Source organism: Branchiostoma lanceolatum, chromosome 3 (genome assembly GCF_035083965.1).
Source record: "Branchiostoma lanceolatum isolate klBraLanc5 chromosome 3, klBraLanc5.hap2, whole genome shotgun sequence".
Taxonomy (NCBI): Eukaryota; Metazoa; Chordata; class Leptocardii; order Amphioxiformes; family Branchiostomatidae; genus Branchiostoma; species Branchiostoma lanceolatum.
The window spans coordinates 14,791,664-14,806,763 of NC_089724.1; the positions used below are offsets into that span (position 1 = coordinate 14,791,664).

The window sequence follows — 15,100 nt, forward strand, 5'->3', positions numbered from 1 at the left end:
ATTACCACCCTTTAAGATTTTATAGATACTTAGAATAGACATCTTAGGTGATTAGAAAGATGGAAATTTACAACAAAACGTTTTTTTCACACCCAGAAAAGGAAAACTGCTGTCTGTATTTCCCAGCATTCATCAGACAAGATGGCTACCGGCGAAAGTCGTCTTCGAATTTTACTTCCGCTTTCGATCAGAAATTTGCGATTTTATGTCAGTTCATCCCATTCTTTCGTGAGCAAAAGGGATCTAGATGTTGAAAAGATAAACCATTAAACGTCTGTGATATTTTACCGTTTATGAACCTCAAGGGAAGCTACTAACGACGTTTTCCCGTCAGGAAGATATACCGGTAAGTCGTGGACGTTGTGTGTTCTTTTTTTGCTACCAGCAGTAAGTCTTTGAAGCATATGTTGATGAAAATTATATCCCAAATGGTACGTGCGGTACCTAACATATGTTAGTTATTACAACGAAGAAAAAAAGTACATGTACAGTGTATATTACGTACAGATTGTTGCTATTAATGGTTTATCAATATCACCTGTTGTTATAGTGACTATTTACCCCGTGGCATTTATGACATGTACAATAATTTACGTCTGGGAAGTCAATTACTGTATGCATATGTGTTGTCCTGTATTACCATTGACTTAACTTTCCTATAATTATATCATTGCATAAATACACTTTAGTATATATATATATATGTATGATATATGTGTTAAATATAATCCTGTATAATGATAAACTGTATGCAGAAATGTTCGCGATGGTTCTATGTTTGCGGTTTTGGCGATAAGCTCTATGCTGCGAACTTAAAACCAACGCCCTCCTAGAGTCCGGTATCAGGTCTTTTCGCCCCCTGACCCGTTCGTCCCCTGGTCCTTTCGTCCTCATCATGGATGTTTCGTCCTCCAATTTAACAACATTTAAACCCTAAATGACTAGTTTTTTTATCACATATTATTCTATACTTGATTGAATATTGCTTGAAAAGTATTTTCCGGCAGCTAAAGTGTAAGCCGACGAAGTTACCAGTTGCCGTTTCAGTTTCCAGACGTGTCATACTTCGACCGAGATACACTTCCAGTCGGTCTTGGGAATCGGTGAATTTAGCAACATGAATATCCTAGCGTTTTTCAAAATACAGTCCCACACAGTTAATTTTCTTGTCAAAATTCCATTTCAGTCAGCTTATTTACTAATACAAACTCTGTAAAAGGCGCCCACGAGCGATTTGCAACATGCGTAAACAACCAAGATGGCGTGCGCTGCGGCGGCGACATCATGACAGAGTCTTGCCGCTCGCACGTCACCTGAGTGTTGGTTTTCCAAGGTGAAAGACTTGAGAAAGCAACAGTGAAGGTTTTTTGAGAAGCTTGATGAAATTTTATGATAAAAATTGAGCAACTTGTAATTGTGAGACAAGCGTCATCCGAGGACGAAATGTCCATACGAGGACGAAAGGACCCGGGGACGAACGGGTCAGGGGGTGAAAAGTCTAGTAACCCTAGAGTTCTACCCCTTTGTCTGTACTATTATCTCACCGCGAGAGAACACTCCATTTTCTCCATACCGCGAAATTAAAACCACACGAACTTAATGTATCTACAGTATACAATGCAATGTATTTCTAAACACTAACTCTCCTTACCACTTTAGTACTAAATAAGTTTGTTGCCTGCTGCATGTACTCAAAGCTGCTGTTAACTCAAGCTGATGACCTCCAGTAATATCATTTCTTGTAGTAATGTTGAAAGGGACTTATACACAGTTGTCAAAGTTTGGTCATTGTTGATCCTTTGATGGAAGAGAAGGCAATCCTGCTGCGAAATTAAATCCCTAAGAAAATAAATGAATTTACAGTACTAGTAATTACAATTCTTGTATTGTACCTTTCTTGATCTTAGGGACTGCTGCCAACGATGTCGGAGGGCCAGGAAGTAACCTGGCAGTCTCGTATGAGAGCCATCTTTGATGTGGTGTTTCGTGTTCCGTCCATCTACGTGATGGACTCCGTCATGAAAGACCAACTCCCAATCCCATGGAAGACAGAGTCTCACACATTGTGGAGGATTATAGGTTGGTTTTTAAACTCTGCCATTGAATGTGATGAACAGACAGGTGTATGACATCTTACTAGTAGGCATCTCTACAGATCATACACTTTACCAGTGGTTTACATGTACTGTATTTATGTATTACTACATGTATAGCCTGGAATCCTAAGGAATGGTAATCAAAGAAAATAGCTAAGCTTTAAAAAGCGTGTACTAGTAACAACATAAATGGGTGCATTCCAATATAAGAACATGGAACATGAGATACTTGTAAAGTTGACTAAACAAACTCAAATAGAGTCCTCAAAGCAATACAGATTCTTATTCATGATGATTCTTTAATTTTTCTCCAGGCTTTCTTGTTGCAGTTTGCATCTTTGTGCTGACCCCAGATGTACTCTTCCGAGTCTACTCATTCATTGGAGGAGCCTTGATTGCTCTGATTGTCTATTGGTGGAACAGCTACTACATCGCCCACTACCTCCAACAGACATCCTCAGAGGACGCCCAGACTAGTATAAGTGTCTTGGAGGACCGCCTGTTCCTGTATGGGCTGGTCTTCTTAGCAATAATGACTGTGTTGTATACATTCATGCGAGGCTATGCCCATACATTGATAGGAAATTACATCCTTGTTTCCTTTATTATTCCCCAACTTTCCGTGTTGACCATGCCAAGATGGGTCATCAATATGTCACTACAGGCGTCCCTTGTCTTGTCGTATGGAGAACTGGTAACTTGTGCTGTAGTGAACGCAGTGTATATACTGTATCTGTCCAGATTTTTAGTCCCTGTTGTGTTCCAGCTTATACGAACATATGGGATCCAAGCATTTGTAGAGAGCACTTGGATCCGGCTGCACATACCAGACGTATTGAGAGTGTTCTGGTTGACAAGATTAGCTGCACAAGCGGTTGCCTTAGTGTACTTCGTAACAGTGGAAGAGAATGAGAACAGATTTGTTTGGTATTTACCCGATGGTGCAGAGTTTTGGGAGATTCTAAAAGACTTGCTCGTCAGCGGATGTGAGTCGACGCTGACGATATCGGGTATGAGCTCCGTCATAGCTATTATCATGCACAACGTAGGACTGCTGTTGCAAAGGTTTCTCAATGCAGAGGACACTGATGAAAAGAGGATAGGAACAGTTTCTGCAGTCTTGTTCTTCATCTTAGCCGTACAGACTGGATTGACGGGAATGGAGCGAAAAAAGCGGCTGGTACGCTTGGGTCGGAACATGGGGCTCCTGACGACCGCGATATTCCACTTCATTCACAACATGGTGCACCCGAGACTGATGACGCTCAGCGCACAGCACACCATAGACATGAGAAGACATTACCCGCCGCTGATTGTGAGTGCCTTTATCTTCTTCGTCCCTTTCTACTTAATCTACATGTTGTGGAGTAACAGTAGCTTCAGCACATGGCTGCTTGCCGTGACCGTGTTTACGGTCGAACTCCTGGTAAAAGTCCTCGCCACCTGGTTCCAGTACGCGCTCCTGTTGATCGACGCGAGACGGGAACAGTACTGGGAAAAGCTAGACGACTACCTCTACTACATCAAGTCAACGGCAAACAGTATAGAGTTCGTGTTCGGGATATTCCTCTTCTTGAACGGTAGCTATGTCTTCTTTTTCGAGTCCGGCGGGACAATACGCGCCATCATGATGTGCATGCACGCGTACTTCAACATATGGGTCCAGGGTAAGGAAGGGTGGAAGACCTTCATGATGAGGAGAACTGCCGTGCAGAAAATCAACGCCCTTCCAGAAGCAACGGCCGCGGAACTCACGCGCTTCAACGACGTGTGCGCGATATGTTACCAGGAGCTGACTAGTGCCAGGATCACGCCCTGTAAGCATTACTTCCACGCGATGTGTCTGAGGAAATGGTTGTACGTACAGGACCACTGCCCAATGTGCCATAGAAAGTTGTACCAAACAGATGAGCCACAGTCTTCATCTGAAGAAGAGGAAAATCCAGATGTGTTAGATTTTGATATGGGAGATGATGACTGATGAAGTAGTGATGGATAGGGAAGACAGGATCTTTGCTGAAGCTTTGGTGGACTAAAAATAGTCTCATAATCTCTGTACAAATTTACAGGAATCGTTCACAAGATGAAAATGGTTGTCATTATTTTGCAAGATGTTATGAGGGATGGTGACAAAATTTGCAGGATAGTTATGTCCCAGGGAATTATAAGGGTAGAATATTTTATGAAAATTTGGACACAAGTCTGAATTTTCAAAAACCGTTTAAATTCATGGGTCTCAAATTTTTCACAAGGCAGTTCTGTAGCATATATACTGCAAAATCTAAATATGATCTCACATTGTATTGGTAGCTTACTTTCCACCTGAATGTAATACAAAACATGAAAATATTTATGAATTTACAATGTGTAAATAAAGATGTGTTATTGGAAATTAAGAAAATGTGACAATTTGTTGCAATTGGTGATGCAAAAGAATCCGTTGTAATCACACAAGCCAAAGAGAGTTACCAGAACAAGAAGTATATTTCTACATTACATATAATCAAGAATAATGTGTGGTATTTTTTTGGGAATCGTACATGTTGACATTGGAGCGGTTAATTTGGGCAGCAAAGAGTTGTGAAACAATGGATACTGTCTTGTCATATGTTTGAAGCTTAGGTGACAATAGAAATGAAAATGATAATACTTTTCAATGGTGTGTTTGGATGCATGTGTGTGTTTTTTAAAGTATGACACTTTGCAATGCAGTCCACCAGATAATGATGTGTGTGGATGTCAGTTTTATTATAAGAGTAGGACCTCCAATGAATGAGTAGACTCGGAAAAGCTTCTTTTGGTAGCTATGCCATGTCCCATTTAGCCTGGTAACCAATTCCCATGTGTCAGCCTAGGGCTGTTTTACTGGTTCCAGCTCTTCTAAGGAACTTTTTCTGATGTAGTAATGGAAACAAACCTTGTAAAATCTCCCCGGTGTGCACTGATGAACTGTGAGGGTGGCAACACTCCCATGCAGCACCATAGAGATACAGGGTGGCTCCCGATGGTATGATTACCATGCAGGCTATGTCCTATTATGATGAAAGCTCATCAGTGTTGGTACAAAACATTATGTTAAAGCATGTAAAGGTCAAGCTATTTTCCAACACCAGGATGGTTCAACCTAATGATGGTGTTATATTTTGACATTTCTACAGTGCAGGCATACAAAGGAAAATCCTTATTCTGGTTGCTGTCACTGGCATTCACATTCTTTGATCCATACAATAATGTTGTAACCTATCACTAGAAATCGTTTCACTTATTGAATTAGACATAGAATACACCTTCGATAGCTTGAAGAAAGAGTGTGACAATCATGATTTTTTTCAATAAAATGAAACTTATTAGGTTTAGTGAGGAGTGACACTGATAGTTTTCTGTGCAATATATAATGTATTTTTTGTCATTCAGTCAAATAATGTACGTATGTGTCTTTATGTTCAAATACACTTGTCCAAATGTAATTTTTTTGTTGTTAATCCTCATAGTGGATGGTATTGTCATTTTATATCGACTATAGGGTCATGATATAGACCAGGCGTAGTGAACCTACAATTTACAAACTCTCTTAAAACTTTCACTGCACCCTTGATCGAGGCGTTGCCAAAACAGTGTCTTAACAATATACGACCCTCTACACATTGTGCATACAGAAGCCGAGTGAACAATTTACGACGAGTACTGTGCAATTATGCTGAAAGAAACATAAAACGTCGATTTTTTAATGCGATTGCCAGGTTACTGCTATTTCGGATTGCACCCAATAGATAAAGCTTGTGAAAGATAACTGATATTTCTCGACAGTTTGATTTAAGCGGTAAGATGTATTCCATTTCTGATTGATCCATCAGGAAAAAAATAGTGTGACGTAACACCATAAAAATATGCCACAGTATGTCCCTATGTTTTCACCTAATACTAAACGTAACGGCAGAACTAAAAAATTAGATCCTACTTTTATGCTGTTAGGCTGTGTTAAACCCCCACACCCTAAAAGACATTCACTGAATGGCCGAATTTATTGTTATGTTTATGGCGGACGTATTCTTACATAGTTTAATCGTAAAAAAATAAACAAACTATGGCGAGTAATTTCTGTGACAAATAATTGGTTTGACCTTCTGCATAACGGTACCGATCAAGGATCAAGTCACGCGAGAGTTCGATCAACAGTTTCACCTGTAACCCGGGGCTTTCCGCTACGTCACAAGTTCACGCAGGTGAGGTCACGTGACCGAAACTTTAGGTACAAAGAGTCTCAGCGTACATCATTGGTCCGAAATGCCCCGATCTGCTACCATTTGCCAAGACCATGTGAAGGTCACAGGTCCAACCAATGGGAACAACGGTAACATCACACTTCGGGGAATTCTCTATTGATGATTATCATTATACGCCTCAAAAGCAAAGTTCGTACCTGGCGGCTGCCTTTCCAACTTCGCGCGGCCACACCTGCGAGACCGCTGGCGACACCTGTTGTGAAACTACGGCTACAAACATGGAGGAAGACACGAGCAAGTGTGTAGTTGTTCGTGGGTTCCCAATAGTTGATGGAGAACAGTTAGAAAGTCTCAAAGACAAGCTACAGATCTACTTTCAGAGCACGAAGGACTCAGGAGGGGGGGACGTGCACCACTTGAAGCTGGAAGAGCCAGGACTGATTGAGATTCAGTTTGTAGAAGGAGAAGGTGGGTGCATTTTCTTCAATGGATTGTGGAACACGATTTATACATTTGGGAATGAGGAAGTACTGTGTGCAGCCAGAGTTGGGCAATGGGTGACTCTATCTCAGTTGCGCGTGAAGTCGGCCATTGTTAGTGGTTTCACTTCCTCATTTTATGTATATTACTGTTAATTTTTCTCTTCCTCATCTCTTTGTTTCTAAGAGATTGTGAGCTCTTTGCTACCATCCACTTTGTCGCAAATTCTATATGGTGTCATCGCCGAGGCTATGCTTGTTTTCAAAATGCGTATATGTATGTGCTGCTGTCTAACATAACACATGAAACCATCTGCTATGCAGGATTTGATAGTGAAAGCGGATGTGTTTTTTGTTTCGTTGCCATGTTGAAATCTACAGTAAAGCTTGCCTTCTAAGCAGCCTTCGGTCTTCAGTGAGGAAACATATATATTATTTAAAGACTTCTTTGCCGACCGACGTTGCATGTATGCATGGAGAATTATCTGCCATTATGTGGCTTGTTTATCACTTAATATTTCAAAGTGGATAGCCCCACTACTTAATATGCAGACCCACTTACGCATGATTTCGAGGCTATCATGGCAGCGAAACTATAAACAAGTCCAGTCATCAGTTGGTAATGTTTGTTTAACACTTCAACTTTATCCGCGACTCAAACAATACTGTTACTTTAGACTCATTGGCAGTTAGGAAAAAAAATAAATGGTCTCCACTGTACTGTTGAACCAAACGTTTGCTATATCTAAGAAACTTGCAGCAATTCTTCTAAAGGAGGCCTAATAGTGGGTTTATATTTTATAGCATTCTACATGTATGTAACTGTTACTAGAAGGAGCCTGGTAAAGCCACTGTAGTCACCCGACCAGCGATTCACTATATGCTATGATATAATGTAACTTTAAAGGTGCACCGTGCCCTTTAAGATGCAGTATAAGCCTTGCCGAAACTCTCCAGGACCCCTAATTTTCAGCTAAGCAAGATAACGATCAAAAGTGGGCGGAAGTGACGTTCGTTCGGACCGACATATTGTGCCGAATCAGCTACCGGATATAATGTTGGTCCAAAAGAACGCTCGGTGGGGGTGGCCAGGGTAGTGTGTTAAGAAGGTCATGTTTCACAGGCTTTTGTTATCTCCATGAAAAATGGAGATATAGATTTGGGTGTGTCTGTCTGTCTGTTTGTCTGTCTGTCTGTTTGTTTGTTTGTGTTTCCGCACCATTCCAGTCAGCATAACTCAAGAGCCTCTTGATGGATTACAATGATATTTGGTATGTGGGCAGGTGTTGTGAAGCCGAAATTCAAGGTCGATTTTGGGCCCCCTGGTATGTGACCTTGGTACTGCAGCAGAACTTCAATTTTTGTATCTTTTGACCTGGAAGTACTGTGGTCTTGATTTTTGGGTGGCAGATAGCTTGTGATGTAATAAAGAAGTGGTGTAGGTTTGGGCCCCCTAGCAGCTTCCTCTGGAACTGCAGGGGCGTTTTTGTGAAAATCTTCTTAGGAGAATAACTGAACAAAGGAACAACGGATTTCCATGATATTTAGTATGCAGGTAGCATAGATAGAGATATACACAATGAAGTGCAAATTATGCTAATTGGGACTTAATTTGCATAGCTAATGAGGAAAATCTATATTTGCAGTGTTTTCCATTACAAGACTCAAATACATGTATTGTATGTAGTTTATGGAAAGTGAATCATCAACAGATACCAATTATGCAAATAAATTCCTAATTTGCATAATTAATGCAAAACACCATATCTCATCTAAGTTGGAAAATTATAGGACTGTCAATATGATACTTAGTATGCAGGTAGCTTAGACAGATAATACATAATGAAGTGCAAATTATGCTAATTGTGACTTAATTTGCATAGCTAACTAGAAAGGCCGTCATTTGCCCCTGAGCAAATACAGCATGTTTAGCCATACTCCTCCCCATGCAAGAAGTGGGCTGTCCCAAAATAACACCTGGGCAAATCGAAATATTAACTGCATGTAGAAAGGCAACATTTGCGAGAGCATTATACTTCGACAATCTCCCTCCTGATGCATAAATGGACTGTTCCAAAATCACCCGTACAAAAACTCTCTCTACAAGTTCTGCGAGACCCCAAGAGCTTCTTAATGCAAAGGCTTGCGTGTGTTCCTGCAATATGACCTCAGGTGACCTAAATAGAACAGTGTTCTTTGGCCAGTAGCAAATGGAACGCGGGGATCCTTAGATAGAACATGGATTCCTTGGCCAGCAGCAAATAGAACATGGAACGTGGATACCACTTTTGGCCTGTTTTTGGTCTGAAAATGGGTCCAAAAGTCCCCAAAATGAAGCATTCTGAAGTGATGTACACCAGAATTGTGATTGAAATCCTGTAGGGACATGTTCAAGGCACCCTTGTACCGAATTTCAGGTCACTTGCTAGCAATACTAGGGCACAGGAGCCCAAAATATAAAAATTGTCTAAAAATGCCCCAAAAAACCTCCATAAAAATGATTTTAAGGGCTGTTTCAAAGCAATTTTAAAATCACCTGAGGGTATTTGCCATCTTTACCTCCATGCCAAATTTCAGGTCGGTTGGTTAAAAATTGGCGGAGTTGAATCCATTTGAAGATTTGGCAGGAGAAGAAGAAGAAGAACATGAACAAAAACAATATGTTGAGCCATACTAGGTATGGCTAAACATAATGAGGAAAATCTATATTTGCAGTGTTTTCCATTATCAGACTCAAATACATGTAACATATGTAGTTTATGGAAAGTAGAGCATCAACAGATATCAATTATGCAAATAAATTCCTAATTTGCATAATTAATGCAAAGACACCATAATTCATCTAATTGGAAAATTATAGGACTGTCAATATTGCAACATGTGTAAGTTAGATAAAGGTGTTTATGGCCAAGCATATATTATGAAAATGTGTAAATCATTTGCATGAATAGAATTGTTCATGGAGATATGAGGTCGTGGAACTCTTGTTTGTTTTGTTTTCCTGCATGCAGCAAAGTATGCAAATGAAGGAATGGTCTATTGATGCAGTGGTGACTGTTGTTCTCGAAAATACAAGCTGGGAAGGCGACTAAATACATTCTGTTATACGATAGTAAACGCTAGGCGCTTGGAATTTATGAATTCAAGCTCCTTTTTTTCAGACCTTGTTTTACTTTTCTTTGTACCGCACAACTGCATCATCCTTTCCCCTCTCCGTGCACATTTTTTCCATGCTGCCGTAACTGACAAAAAATTGTTTACACTTTTTGCACAGCTACGAAAAACGTCCTGTCCAGAACCAACCATCAGATCAACGCTTTCGGCAAAGACTACCTCCTGGACGTACTGCCCTGTCGACCGGCACCTACCCAGTCCACCCAACCTCATGATGCAGGACAACCTGGCTCTCCAGCGGGCTCAAACGTAAGTACATGTCTCTATCCATTGCAATTAAGTTATCCTACATATGGATACCAGGTCCCTTTTTCACTAAATGGAGGCCGTTCATCGACCAAAATTGGATTTATATGACTTATGACTTCATAATTTGAATTATCCGTGATGTAAAAACATAATTCTATCAAAGACAACAAAACATGCAAAACTTACAAAATACACTTCTTTATCAATGGAATTAGTTCAAACTGATAATGAAATTTTTGATCGATGAATGATCGCTGAACGGTCGCCGCCTCAGTGTGGTAGAGTGCGCATGCTGTTATTATGTTTACTATCTCCAAGCAAGCGATCCGACCCGCGGGAGGGCTGGGACCAAGGGTGATGCGAAATACACCGTATTGTATTTTATTTATGTCATGCCCACCCGAGAAAACACACATTTCGATTCAATGCGGAATGCGCCAGAAGTTGAGGCAGTTTTGTGACCTCGAACTGTAACAACATTGATTCCAACCTCCGAATCTCCGAAATTCACGACGGCGGCGCAACCGGACCGGCCGCGGCGCACTCGAAATGCATTAAATATATTCTATGGAAGCCCGTGTGATACAGCTGTAGATCCTCATGTGATACGGATAGTTATCACACGGTCCAGAACACCCGTATCAGGCCCAGGCATGACATAAATGGGGATAGAACTGAAACTAAGAAAAAACATTTTACATGCATGTATAATTATGAAAACTGTCATAAACGCAATAGACATGCTCTTCACGCAACAGCAATTTTTTGCATTGAAACTTCGGACGTGTTCTTCAAATGTTGAAAATGGATTTCAAAACATGTCAAGTGAACAGTTAAATTCCACCTCCCCCGCACGCAAACTTCTGTTCCTATACCTTGCCTTCTTGTTGACACGGGCAAATACAGGTGCGCCAAAGTGGCAACAGAGAGTCAAGAGAGCAAACAAGCTGTCAAAAAATGGCAAAAACTATGCTCTAATGCTACACGCGCGCTCTGTACAGCAAAACAGCCCCCCCCCCCCATCGTGAAAATGTGATGCCATCGTCCTTTATTTGTGTAACAAAAATCTGGCATATACGTCAGAGATTTTTGTGTCTAGGCGCAAGTGATGAATATGGACTAAAACAATAATTTGTCTTCATTAATGACTTGAGCTTGTTGCTAAAATATATTTTGTCTAGTGGCATAGCTGTGGAAATCGGATGAAGTTTATTTGGCACACATGTAACTGAACATTCTGAAAATAAAAAGCTGACGTGAGGGAAATTTGTTTTTGATTTCTTGAGAATTTGTACATGATTGACAATCGACATACTCTCCAAGCAGGGCAGGGTTCCGGCAGGTTTTTGACGTGTTTTTAGGTTCTGTTTGGAGAGTAGCAAATTCATGATTTTTTCTAAATCTTAGGAAGTAACGTTACTAATCTAAATCCGTATCAGTTCAAATCCGTACCATATCAATTACATTAGAGATACGAAAACGAAGTGATAGAAACTTAGATCGCACGCGATTTTTTGCGTCATTTTCTCAGCGCTCATTCACTTGGTGCTTTCATACAAGGTAGGCGAATTTTGAGGAAAATTAGGCCAATTTGTGTTAAATTATGTCTTCAGTTCCAGCAATACTGATATATACAATTTACAACATGTTACTCGTGCAAGTGACAAAAACAAAACAACTCTTCTGTCCGATATTATGTGAGCGTATTGATATATGCACAGTTTCTTTATGGCTGGCATAATATCCATATTTTACAATATCAACCTACGATATCAATGTATCTGTATACCCGGTATAACCACCATGGTTGTTATTGTGACATATAAAATTTGATGTTCCTGTACTGTAGTCATGTGCAGACGGGCCCATATTCTGATATTTACATAACGCGATGTGCATACAATATAGGAATGGTGTCAGATATGGCGAGAGACAATGTGCAACAGGTGCAGACTTCATGGCATAATCCTGGCTTACGCCTCCTTGCGACTATTGACAAAAAGAGACCTGTTTCTGGATGCTTGCAACACTTTTTGACAAAAAGTATAGTGGTACAATCAAAGTTTACAAAACTGCCTATTACCCGTCCTCTTCTGTCCAATAATTCAAAGAGTTAGCATATAAACATATCTGTCAGTAGTTTGCACAAGTGTTACAGTTTTATATAACAGTACGTCCATAAAGTCTTACCCAGCTTCCATTCAGCAATGAGCTTGAAAACCCCGTCCCCAGGTCACATTCTTGGTGGTGGCACAACTTGACGATGGGTGTAGTTAGCCATCAACTTGTTTCTAGGAGAGAAAAAAAAACAACATGTAAATGAAATTTTATAAGTAGGTACCTTGTTAAGGACAGGATAACAAAAAGAGAGAAATTTTGAGAATCAATGCTTGTCAGTCACCCGTTTTACTACGCTTTTACTTAACGTTACCGTTTTTACATGTAGATTTCCTCAGTTACTTATCTATGGAAGGTGAATTAGCATTTCCTTGCCGTTATGGCCTCCTCTAGATCTGTGGGCAGTTTGGCAGTGTAAGTTCTAATGGCAATGGGACAAATTCCTGGTCAGAAAATATTTCGTCATTTGAAGCATCTCGCAATAAATCATTGAAACATTGTAATGTTTCGTCTAATGTAAGTTTTAACTCGGATGCCCATGTGGTAATTCTTAGTGTAAAATCAAAGAAATGTCTTTCCATACACAGTTTGAATTCAATACGTCTCTGATATCAGTGCTAGGTGACGCTGTACGTAGATACAGTCGCCAAGGGGAGGCACATTTTCAGCAGGAAAGTATTTTGTATTTGCTATTTCATGGTGTTTTTCGAGCTCTCTTTGAATACATTCAATGTATATCAGTGATTCTCACCTGTATATCCCGTGCATGCTTCTCACATTGGGACCTGTTAAAACACCCCTCTGTTTCGTAACTGTGATGGGGCAGGGTACAGGTGACGTCAGATTGGCACGTGACTTCGGTGATCAGGCACCCCATTCGTCCCGGCTGAGTTCTTTGTACACAATCATATGCCAGGTTTTGATGACATCGGCTACAACTTCTTGGTTGGCGGGAACGGTGACGTGTTTGGAGGTTGACGGATTAAGGGTTATGCTGACGGATTAAGGGTTATGCTGACGGATTAAGGGTTATGCTGACGGATTAAGGGCAAGGGTGACGGATTAAGGGTTATTCTGACGGAATAAGAGTTATTGCGATGGATTAAGGGTTATGGTGACAGATTAAGGGCAAGGATGACCGATCAAGGGTAAGGGTGACGGATTAAGGGTTATGCTGACGGATTGAGGGAAAGGGTGACGGATTAAGGGATATGGTGACAGATTAATCGTTATGCTGACGGATTAAGGGCTTTGCTGACGGATTAAGGTTTATGGTGACGGAATAAGGGCAATGGTGACGGATTAAGGGTTATGGCGACGGATTAAGGGCTATGGTGACGGATTATTTCATTTCACAAACACTTTGCAGTGCAAACGACAGCTTTTTTTAAAGCACTTGTTTACTGTATGTACTCGTAAGGAGCTCTGAAATTCAGCTGATTTATACACACTTAGATTGGCCAGGAAGAGCATTCCGGTAACGAGATAGATGGTCAGCAATCCACAGGTGGTCATCCCAGGCCTGCATCTTATCCCGGCCAGACAGCAGAAGTACCCACCGCTCCTACATCTAACCCCTACCATCCGTATGGACCAATGCCCCCGGCATATCCCCATCCAGGATACGGTCCTCCAACCTATCCTTCATCCCACGTCCATCAGCAGATTCCAGGACAACGAAGTATGAACAACCAAGAGGGTGACTCTACACAGCATCTTGCACAACCCCCTTCTTCGTATGAGACAGTGTATCCGGAAACAAAGGCTCCTTGGGAAGAGAAGCAACCTTCTGGCACTAGCCCTGGTAGTGAAGGTCATCCTCAATCGCAAGATGATTTTGCCTCAGCAGCATCTCCAAAAGAAGTTAGCTACCCACATCATCATCCACCTCAAAACACCTACCCAGTTCCCGGCCCCCGAGGACCGCATGGAGAAATTTATCCACAGGCACAGCCTCATCAAGGCCAGATTCAACAACCAGCAGGGGCTACCTATCCTACCCCTGCATTTCAAGGATCTTCTCTCCATCAACAAGCTCAACAGCCGCCCATGTATCCGGGAGAGATGAACCCTTTGAAAGAGAAGCAACCATCTGGAACAGATGATGCGGGCCATCCTGAACCAGAAGAGGACTCATCAGCCACAGCAGTACCTCTAAAAGGAGATTCTTATCAAAACTACTCCCCTCAAAACCCCTACCAAGTTCCTCGAAGGACACATGGAGAAGTTCTGCCGCAGGCACATCCTCAAGGTCAGAATCAACAACCAGTTCCCTATCCAAATGTTGCCTCGCCACAAGTCCCAGGACATCGACAGATGCCCATGTATCCGGGAGGCATGACCCCATCGAAAGAGATGCAACCTTCCGGCACAGATAGTGAAGACCATCCTCAACCACAAGTGGATTCACCAGCCTCGACAACACCTCCAAAAGGAGTTAACTACCCAAATTATCCTCCTCAAATCCCCTACCCAGTTCCGTTCCCTCAGGGACCGCATGGAGAAGGCCACCTTCAAGGCCAGAATCAACCATCATCAGGATTTCCGTATCCAAACGCTCCCTTTTACTCACAAGCGCCGGGACATCAACATCTACCCGGCTTTGGTCCCAGACATCCGCACGTCTACCAGCATCCTCCTGGGTACCCCTACCCTCCTGGGTATCCTTATGCGCCTGCACCACCGCCAAACCAATGGCCTTATCCTCACCAATGGATAGGTCATGGGCAATACCCTCAACGTCACATGCCCGCAACCGAAC

The 15,100-nt window shown here is 41.6% G+C and overlaps 2 protein-coding genes across 3 annotated transcripts; both read left to right on the top strand.

Annotated features, from left to right (window-relative positions):
• Positions 1-111: 111 nt before the first annotated feature.
• LOC136430501 (E3 ubiquitin-protein ligase RNF139-like) lies at positions 112-5,452 on the top strand. 2 transcript variants are annotated; one of them, XM_066421178.1, is made up of 3 exons: positions 112-387; positions 1,908-2,079; positions 2,411-5,452. In XM_066421178.1, the coding sequence occupies exons 2-3, from the start codon at positions 1,923-1,925 to the stop codon at positions 4,075-4,077; spliced, it is 1,824 nt and encodes a 607-aa protein (XP_066277275.1). In that variant the 5' UTR covers positions 112-387; positions 1,908-1,922; the 3' UTR covers positions 4,078-5,452. The 2 variants fall into 2 exon arrangements, with proteins under 2 accessions (XP_066277275.1, XP_066277274.1); XM_066421177.1 differs by having other exon boundaries at positions 112-346.
• Positions 5,453-6,490: 1,038 nt separating this feature from the next.
• On the top strand, positions 6,491-15,058 carry LOC136429408 (atrophin-1-like). Its single transcript, XM_066419240.1, has 4 exons — positions 6,491-6,787; positions 10,073-10,221; positions 13,795-14,487; positions 14,816-15,058. Exons 1-4 carry the CDS (start codon positions 6,598-6,600, stop codon positions 15,056-15,058), a joined length of 1,275 nt encoding a protein of 424 aa, XP_066275337.1. The 5' UTR covers positions 6,491-6,597.
• Positions 15,059-15,100: the final 42 nt, after the last annotated feature.